The sequence below is a fragment of the Natator depressus genome, chromosome 7 (assembly GCF_965152275.1).
Source record: "Natator depressus isolate rNatDep1 chromosome 7, rNatDep2.hap1, whole genome shotgun sequence".
Classification (NCBI taxonomy): Eukaryota; Metazoa; Chordata; order Testudines; family Cheloniidae; genus Natator; species Natator depressus.
This window is the reverse complement of record NC_134240.1, coordinates 1,471,495-1,480,536: the sequence shown is the minus strand read 5'-3', so window position 1 is coordinate 1,480,536 and position 9,042 is coordinate 1,471,495. Positions and strand designations below refer to the sequence as shown.

General features: G+C 59.7%; 2 protein-coding genes across 4 annotated transcripts in view; both read left to right on the top strand.

Moving 5' to 3' along the window:
• NDUFAF3 (NADH:ubiquinone oxidoreductase complex assembly factor 3) overlaps positions 1-9,042 on the top strand; it is a 131,011-nt gene that overhangs the window by 84,152 nt on the left and 37,817 nt on the right. The gene's annotated exons all lie outside the window — the stretch shown is intronic.
• Positions 1,878-8,470, top strand: WDR6 (WD repeat domain 6). Of its 3 annotated transcripts, XM_074957307.1 has the most exons (6): positions 1,878-1,995; positions 3,012-5,484; positions 6,028-6,108; positions 6,463-6,579; positions 7,153-7,271; positions 7,461-8,470. In XM_074957307.1, the coding sequence occupies exons 1-6, from the start codon at positions 1,926-1,928 to the stop codon at positions 7,943-7,945; spliced, it is 3,345 nt and encodes a 1,114-aa protein (XP_074813408.1). In that variant the 5' UTR covers positions 1,878-1,925; the 3' UTR covers positions 7,946-8,470. The 3 variants fall into 3 exon arrangements, with proteins under 3 accessions (XP_074813408.1, XP_074813407.1, XP_074813409.1); XM_074957306.1 differs by lacking the exon at positions 1,878-1,995 and having other exon boundaries at positions 2,692-5,484; XM_074957308.1 differs by lacking the exons at positions 1,878-1,995; positions 7,153-7,271 and having other exon boundaries at positions 2,692-5,484; positions 7,461-7,699.

Below are 9,042 nucleotides of genomic sequence, written 5' to 3'. Positions count from 1 at the left end.
AAATATGAGATGCACTAGGCTAGTGATGCATGTTGTCACCATGCAACCCTCCCAGACAAGGAGACCAAGAGGGACCCTATCAGCATTCTGTGTCTCATAGAAAGGTGCATCCAGAAACAAGCCTGCAGTAGGGGATCTCCTACCAGGGGCACTGCAAAGGGTTAACAGTATGTTTATTGCATTTCTGCTCTCTTCCAGGTGCACACTTGAAACCTGCTGCCACTTCAGTGAGCAGGTAGCTGGATAGCAGGAGTGTATTGTAAAGGATCTTCTGGAAGAGAGTAACCGTAGTTGTTTGGTAGCAGGAATAGAAACAAGACTCCAATGACCTGTCATGTTCAGTGCAGCTTGAATGTGACCAGTTGGAACCCTTTCTAGCTGTATGGTTTCAGAGTAACAGCCGTGTTAGTCTGTATTCGCAAAAAGAAAAGGAGTACTTATGGCACCTTAGAGGCTAACCAATTTATTTGAGCATAAGCTTTCGTGAGCTACAGCTCACTTCATCGGATGCATACTGTGGAAAGTGTAGAAGATCTTTGGATTTGTGCTGGAAATGGCCCAACTTGATTATCATACACATTGTAAGGAGAGTGATCACTTTAGATAAGCTATTGCCAGCAGGAGAGTGGGGTGGGGGGAGGTATTTTTTCATGCTTTGTGTGTATAAAAGATCTTCTACACTTTCCACAGTATGCATCCGATGAAGTGAGCTGTAGCTCACGAAAGCTTATGCTCAAATAAATTGGTAAGTCTGTAAGGTGCCACAAGTACTCCTTTTCTTTTTTTCTAGCTGTATGTTCTTGACAGGGATTCTGGGGTTTGGTGTGTGCTTTGGGGGTGTTGCTGCCCCTTCCTGTGTTCTTTCCACTTTACCAGCAGAGACTAATCTAAGAATGGAGGATTTTATACGTTATTTTTTTAAGATGATGTAGCTCAGATGCCTTCTTCACAGGGTGATGTGATGTCATTTTATGTATTCTTCAGAAGGCATGACTTTTTATTGGATTTGCCAAGTTCAAGCCTGCAATCAATCTTTTTGCTACTCTTAGCTCGTTTGAGTGACTTGGCACTGTCAGTTGCATGTGCAAGTGACTGACCATTGTCTGTACTTGGTTTTCTGTTTTCCATGTCCTCGTGTGCACCTGATGAGTTGTTCATCCCTTATTTAATATTTATTTAATTTATTGTATTGTATTCATGTGCAAAGAAGCTGCCTGTCCTGAAGATAAAGTTTTGAAAACTACTAATGGCAGAGGCCGAGGATGTTAGTGTTTCTCGGTGCTGCCAGTTTCTACAAACCTCCACCCTTCCCAGCCCCGTGAGGTTTCCGAACCCTTGCCACCTGTTTGTGTCATCCCATCGCAAGGGCGTGCCATGGGGCGATGCTGCACTGCGGTGTGACGCACCTGACTGGGTAAATGCTGCAGGGGCAGGACTGGGCTGCTCACAGAGCGCTGGCCACTAGAAGTGCCCCAGGTGCCTATGACATGTACCTATCAAGCCTGTTACCGCAGGAGTGCCTGGGCCCGGGGTGCTCGGCGCTGTACAGAGCCGTGCCTCGAGCTGACCCGCAGGGGCTGGCGGCACGAGAGAAGCGGGAGCCTGGGCAGTTCCGGGGGGGGGCAGGTGGCCCGGCCACGTGGGCAGCGGGCCCAGGTGCACGGATTTGGCGCCGCGAACGCTGGGACTAGGGCATGCAACAGCCCTCGCGACCGCCGGCCAATTGGGTGCAGCGTTAGAGAACCGGGACGCGGAGTGCCTCGCGGGCCAGTAAGGAGCCTCTCCATTGGTGGGTGGGCATGTGGGCGGGGCCGAGGCGTGGGAGGTGACTTGATCTCCCGCTTCCGGTCCCCGTGTCCGGCCGGCCTGGGGGCTCGGGACGGGGGCCGCGCGGGGCCAGGGCGCCTCCCCGGGCAGCCCCCGCCATGGAGTCGCGGCTGCTGCGGGCGCCTGTCACGGCCCTGCGGTTCGTGGGGGGAGCCCGGCTCGTGGCAGGTGGGGCCGGGCGCGGGGGGGCCGGTACCCCGGGGAGGGGAAGAGGAGCGGGGGGGCCTGTACCCCGGGGGAGGGGGGAGGAGTGAGCGAGCCGGGCGCGGGGGGGGGCCGGGTACCCCGAGGGAAGAGGAGTGGGGGGGCCGGTACCCCGGGGGAGGGGGGCGGAGTGAGCGAGCCGGGGGCGGGGGAGGAGTGAGCGAGCTGGGAGAGGGGGGCCGGGTATCCTGGGAGGGGGGCGGAGTGAGCGAGCCGGGGAAGGGGGGCCGGGTACCCGGGGGGGGAGGAGTGAGCGAGCTGGAGGAGGGGGGGCCGGGTACCCCGGGGGGAGGGGAGAGGAGCGGGGGGGTGGGTACCCTGGGGGGGGCAGAGTGAGCGAGCCGGGGAAGGGGGGCCGGGTACCCCGGGAGAGGAGTGAGCGAGCCGGGCACAGGGGGGCCCGGTACCCCGGGGGAGGGGGGCGGAGTGAGCGAGCTGGGGGAGAGGGGCCAGGTACCCCGGGGGGGAGTGAGCGAGCTGGAGGAGCGGGGCCGGGTACCTTGGGGGATAAGCTGGGAGAGGGGGGCTGTGTACCCCGAGGGGGGAGGGCCTGGGTACTCTGCGGAGGGCAGGACGGGGCGAGACAGGCCTGCGTATCCCCATGGGGCGACCGCAGAGCCACACACACGGTGCCTGTCAGCCCGGGGCTGCACTGTTGGGCTGGTCAGCCCGTGTCTGGCGCTCGCCCGCCCTGGGTGCAGCTCATCCGCCGGCCCTTCCTGGGAACGTTCAGCCCTGCATCTCCTCCGCCAGGCCAGGCGTCTCCTGCCGGCTGCTGCCTGCGGGACCCCTCTGTCGCATGACTGCAGACAGACAGACAGGCCTCTGGCAGACAAGGGGACGTTCCGGTGCAGCCTTCGCTGCGGCACCAACTGCTGCTGTGAAGGGACGGGACGCCCGGTGCGGTGGCGGGTGCTGCGCCGGCCCAGGGAGGGCACTGCTGGGAAGGGGGATGACTCTGATCACTTGCTGCCTGTTAGGTGAAGGACCCAACGTGGTTGTGTACAGCCTGGATGCTGACGGCGGAGCAGCAGGGAGCCATTGGCAGAGGGTGCTTCGGAACCATCGTATCCACGGGATCAAGGAGCGGAGGAGTCTCTCCTCAGAAGCTGAGCAGAGGACTCTGGCTGTCTTTGGGGGCAAAGGTCTCATTGTCCTGGAGCTGTGTGCGCGAGGGAAGGAAGTGAGTCTAACTGAACTCTGCCAGCTCTGTGAGCTGCACGACTGGATATGGGATCTGCAGTGGCTGGCAGGCAGTACAGGGACACTCACTCACGTTGGGTTAGCCCTTGGCCATAACTCTGTGGCACTCTATGACTATGCCAGTCACAGGACCCTGCGGGAGGTGCACTGCGAGGAGAAGTGCATCCTCTACTCTGCTTATCTGGTTGGAGACAGCTGGGATGAGCTGGTGGTAGTGGCTGGCACAGTCTTTAACCAGCTTGTGGTCTGGCGCATGGCTGATGGGAGCAATGAAGAAGCAAGGATAAAACCCCAGAGGAGGGTCAGTGGACACGACGGAGTCATCTTTAGCATCTGCTACTTGAAGAGCAAAGGCATATTGGCCTCAGCCTCGGATGACCGGAGCATTAGGGTGTGGGATGTTGGGGACCTGCAAGCACCTCGTGATCCAGTGCGCTGTCTCCTGGTGTGTTATGGCCACCAGTCAAGGGTGTGGTCTGTCAGGCTGCTGAGTGACTATTTTATCAGCATCGGGGAGGACGCTACCTGCATTGTGTGGAACTACAATGGAGAGGTTGTTCAGAGCTTCAGAGGGCACAAAGGGCGCAGTGTCAGGGCAGTGGCTGTCCATGAGGCACGGGGCTGGGTGGCCACAGGTGGGGCTGACACTGGGGTTAGACTCTGGCACATTAGAGGACCTGAACCCAATGGGAATGGCCTTGTGCAACTAAACTTCAGCCCGCCCCATAGGAATGGATCCCCCAAGGCCGTAAAGCTGGTAGACGCAAGCCATCTCCTCGTGATGACTGATGCGGGGGCCATCTACAGCTACGACTTGGCCTCTAAACGCTGGGCTTTGGTCATGGAGGATGCAAACTATCAGTCCTACTGTCTCCTGGAAGTTGTGCAACTAGCCAACGGCATCGTGCTATGTGCCATGGGCAATCTGACGGGGCATGTCAAAGTCTTTCCCCTCTGCTGCCCCACAGAAAGTGAGGAGAAGAGGCTGTATGAGGGGAAGGTCCACAGCCTGAGCTGGGCCGCATGCCCACGTGGGGATCCCAGCCGGCATGTGCTCTTTGCCTCTGGCCCAGGGGGTGTTCTGCTCTGGCTGGAGGTCTCATGCTGCTCCTCCGGACGAGTGGCTTCCGTGGTGGAGAAATGTTGCTATCTCTTGCCAGTCTGCAGGCACAGGTGGCATACAAGCGTGGCCTTCTTGCCCGAGGAGGGGCTTCTGGTGTGTGGTGACCGCAGGGGCTCGCTGCTGCTGTTTCCCTGCAGCACAGCTCTGGGATCTGCCTTTAGCATCTGTTCTGTGCCGGGACAAGGGGATGCTGCTGATGACCCTGTGGGTCATGGTTTGGTCTGTAAAGACTCCGGTGACAAGCCAGGTTTGATTTCTTCCCAGGGGGAAGGAAACCGCCCCATTCAAGGTCCCATTTCCCTGCTGTTTGGGCTTCATGGGAAGCTGGGTGTGACCTCAGTGACCTGCCATGATGGCTTTGTTTACAGCACGGGCAGGGACGGCTGCTACCGCCAGGTGCGAGTGCAGGACCGGCAGCTGCAGGTGCTCAGGAAGCTGAAGCCATGCAAAGGGCTGGAGTGGATCGAACAGCTGCACTTCGCCCCTGGTGGGAACCTGCTGGTGCTGGGCTTCCATGCAAGCCACTTTGTGCTGTGGAGCTCCCGGACCAACGAGAAGCTGCACTCTGTGCCATGTGGCGGGGGTCACCGCTCGTGGAGTTACGGCCGCTGGCTTGCTTCCGAGGTCTTTGCTTACATCAAGTCTGGTGACGTCTTCATCTATCAGAGCAGGGGCGGGCCCGGCAGGCAGCACCTGCTGAGGGAGCCTCTGCATGGGCGGGAGTTGACATGCGTGCGGCATGTGGGCACAATAAGGACCCGTGGGTGCTGCCCGGTGGATATCCTTGTGACCAGCAGTGAGGACATGACTGCCAATGTGATTGCCGTCAGCGAATCATCCTATTCATTGGCTCCACTCGCAGCCATCGGCGACCACATCTCGAGCGTGAGAGCTCTGGCCGTGGCCAGTGGCAGTTGGCAGGAGGAGACAGCCGCCTGGTCTGCTCTCCTGTTCTCTGCAGGGGGCAGGGCTGAAATAGAGTGCTACAGGCTCCTGCTCAGCTGTGACCACGATGCCAGGAGTGGCGTGGCCTGCCAGGTCGTCCACGTGGCCTCCCACCAGCTGGATGAGCACTGGGATCACATGAGGAACAAGCACCGAGTCATCAAGATGGACCCGGAAACCAGGTAACACCCCGGCATTCCCCAAGGAAACAGGGATGTGGGCTGGGGCCACATGGGGAGCTAATTCCTGCCAGGGCCCTGGAGAGAGAGCCTGAGACCCCTGCAGTCCTCAGCCCTTCAGTCCAGGCCAGAGCTCTGCTGATGCTGAGACTTCAGGACGGCTGAGCCCTACTCCCCTCTCTCCCCCACCCCAGTCACATAGCTGAGGGCCCAGCTGAAAAGGGACTTTGCCCTCCTGTCCTAGAGAGCTCACCCCATGTCCCTCATACCTCCGGTCGACCTGGAGATTGCCAGGCTGGTGGGATCTGCTTCCCAGTCTGCAGATCAGGGCAGGGCTCTGCTGCTCCCAGTGTGGAGGCAGGGACTAGGGTGTGGACTCAGTCCCTACTGTTGTCTCCTCTGAGAGGCCAGAGCTATGCAGTGTGTTGTGCTGGGGGTTGTAGACAAGCTGTGGGGCTGCCCTGTGGTGCCCCGGCACAGGATTGGCCATCTGCCTGTCCTGTGGAGACTAGCCAATGGGCTGACTGGTTGCTGTGTTTGCTCCAGGTACATGTCCATTGCAGTTGTGGCTGGTACTGATGAGTCCTGCCTATTCCTGGCTGCCGCTTGCAGTGATGGATCTGTCCGGTAAGGAGGGGTCTCAGCTCTGATCCCAGAGACCCTGCTTTCCCCCAATGGGCTGTTCCAGCTTGCCAGGGGAAGGAGACACAGTGTGATCCAGAGAGGGAGCAAAGCCGTGGAGGAAGAGATGCAAAAGCAGCTGATCCCCTGGTCTTCCTAACTCCTCCTGTGTGGAGTCTGTGAGGCAGGGGCTGGAAAGCGCTCCTCCTTCCCCAACTGCTCCCCTCCTCTCTGAGTTGGGAGAACATACCCTGAATCTAGACAGAGGGGCAGGAGAATGGGCGCCCGGGCGGAGCTGCAGTGAAATCTGTGCACCCCCGCTCCCTTGCCCTGACTGCTTTCCCCTTGCTGCTACTGCAGGATCTTCCTGATGCTGGAGCCTGCTCAGAAGCTGCTGCTTGTGGCCGAGTCTTTTCACCACCAGCGCTGCGTTCTGAAAGTGGAGACATTTATGCACAGGGTAGCGGGAGACAGGAGGTGAGCACTGTTTGCACTGTGCCGCATCGGACATCCCTGCAGTTAGATGGGGAGAGATGGTTTCAGCTGTGATTGGAGGAGAGCAGACGAAGAGGAGGGGTACAGGGAGGCTCATGCCCCCTCTGACCAGCACCCCTCACCCACAGGATAGCTTTGCCCCGGGTCTTGGCCTCCAAACCTCCCACCTGAACTGGGGAATTAATCCTAGCGGAGCTTGCATGGGTAGGAGCCAACGTGGTCCCATATATTCCGTCCTGCAGGGATCTAGGGATGCTTTGTGTGCAGATTGCGCTGGCCTGGCAAACCTACCCTCACCAGCAACCCAGGGCTAGGACAGCTGCAGGCCTCAGCCGCACTGTGACTGCTCCGGGTGCTATGGCTCTGTGGTCAGATTAAACGCTGGAGACCGGAGCAGCCTAGATCCAAGGGTTTGCTCACTGCAGGGACTGGACTCGCTGCAGACTCCCCCATTGCGTGCCACCCAGGGCAGCTGGTTTGTGCACTGAACCTTGGGGCCCAGGAATCTAGACTTAGTTCAGCCAGGAACCTCCCCCAATGTATTTGGTTTCCCAGGAGACACTTCCTGTGCAGCGCTGCCACTGATGGGAGTATTGCATTCTGGGACATAACTGCCACCATTGAGCATGCTGCAGCTGCCCTGGAGTTGGCGAGTGGAGAGCTGCGGCCCCTCGGTAGGTGTTTCCCCAGCTTTCCTGACTGCACTGATTGCTAGAAGTGTCCTCTGGGGCTCACTGCAGCTAGTGCCTGGGACTGCCTCCCAGGGACACCTCCAGGCAGCCATGGCAGCAGCCACTTTCCTTTGCAGCAGAGGTGTCTGTTGCTGCGTGCCCTTGGTTGTCACTGAGCTCTTCTTTTCTCAGCTCTGGGGGCCCCGTCCCTGGCTGTCCAGGCTCACAGCTGTGGCGTGAACGGCCTCCATGTTCGGCAGACAGCGGCAGGACGATATCTTGTGGCCAGTGGCGGTGATGATGGCTCCATCCACATCTGTCTCATTGCTGTGGATACAGCCCTGACTGAGCCGTCCCCCTCCCTTCCTTGGCACGTAGTGCCCCTTGGAGCCAGTGCCGGGGCTCGCATTCTCCTGCTGGAGGCGTTCTCAAGGCCATGTGCCCATGCGGCCCATGTGACAGGACTCAGGGTCTTGCGGCCAGACCTGCTGGTCTCCGCCTCCGTGGACCAGCGCCTGTCGCTTTGGCATCTGCGCAAGGACAGCCTCGTCTTCCTGGGCAGCAGGTTCTGCCACGTGGCAGATGTGGCTGAGTTGGATTGCTGGGGAAGCGAGGAGCGGGGCTATGGCTGTGTGCTCTGCGGGCAGGGCCTAGAGATTGTCTGGTGCATGGCCTGAGCGAGTCCCCAGCAGCTCCCTTCCTCCAGGGCTTTGGAATAAAGGGGAGCACATGGCAAGGCCTCAGCTGCCTTATTTGGTGCGGGGTGGGGTGCCTGCTTGCCACAGGAACCGCAGAGCCTCCATAGCCCTCTGCTTCCATTGTCCCCAGCTGGGAGAGGGGGACCAGGCCTCTAAACCCTCTCTCCAGCTGGCACCCCATCCTGCCGCTTCACCCTGGCCCTAGTCCCCGGGGAGCTGGCATGTCAGCTGAGGATGCATCTCAAACGCTGGCAGTTCCTTCTGGGCAGAGCAGCCTGGGAACCCAGCAGGGCCTTGCCCAGGCCCCCCCAGTGACCCTAATAACACTTGGCTGTTCTGGAGCCCCGTAGCCCAGGGGTCTCCAAGCCCTTGACATGCTGATGAAGCCCTACACTGCTTGGGAGCTGGAGCAAGTCAGCTCGATCCTGGTGTCCCACATGGGAAACTGAGGCATGGTGTGGGAGTGACGAGCAGGGACCCACGGAGCGGAGAACAGAACACAGGCTTTGTGACATCCAGTGACCTGCTGTACCCACCACTGCACTTCTTCCCCTGCCTGCGTAGACTCGGCATGTTGTGTGCTGGCCGGCTGCTCAGCTCCAGGATGTGGGGTGACTGTGGATGATCAGGGGCTGCCTGGCTTGGCTGTGCCTGGCAGCATGTCCTGACTGCAGAGCCCTTGGAGGGCTCCCACTGCTGGGTGTCAGGGTGTGTCGGCGCCTGACAGCACCGCCTGGATGGAGGAGACATCCTAGCCCCAGGCTGAGATGGGCAGCTGCTGGGGAACCCACTAACAGGGCGCAGGGCCCAGCAGACCCCCTGAGCGCCACTGCACTGAGCAGTCTATTCCCCATCCCCAGGCTCCTCCAGTGGGTGGTGCCTGCATGTTTCCCCATGCCCAGGAGGTTTGGGGCCAACGTGCTTGCGCTGGGACTTGCTGAAGGAGATGCTTTGTGCTGCTGTCTCCTCTCCGGCTTGGGCTCAGTAGTTCCGGGCCCTGCACCCTGGGCTGGCTGCGATTACCTGCTCCCCGAGTGCCCCAGGCATATTGCATAGCTCTGGATTGCAGTTTGGAG

What these genes read in the sequence shown, in the direction of transcription:
- WDR6 (XM_074957306.1), top strand. Translation starts at nt 2,831, where the DNA reads ATGACTGCAGACAGACAGACAGGCCTCTGGCAGACAAGGGGACGTTCC. An exon ending in AGGGTAGCGGGAGACAGGAG is followed by an intron (nt 6,580 to 7,152) that starts GTGAGCACTGTT and finishes TTGGTTTCCCAG; the next exon opens with GAGACACTTCCTGTGCAGCG. An exon ending in TGGAGAGCTGCGGCCCCTCG is followed by an intron (nt 7,272 to 7,460) that starts GTAGGTGTTTCC and finishes TTCTTTTCTCAG; the next exon opens with CTCTGGGGGCCCCGTCCCTG.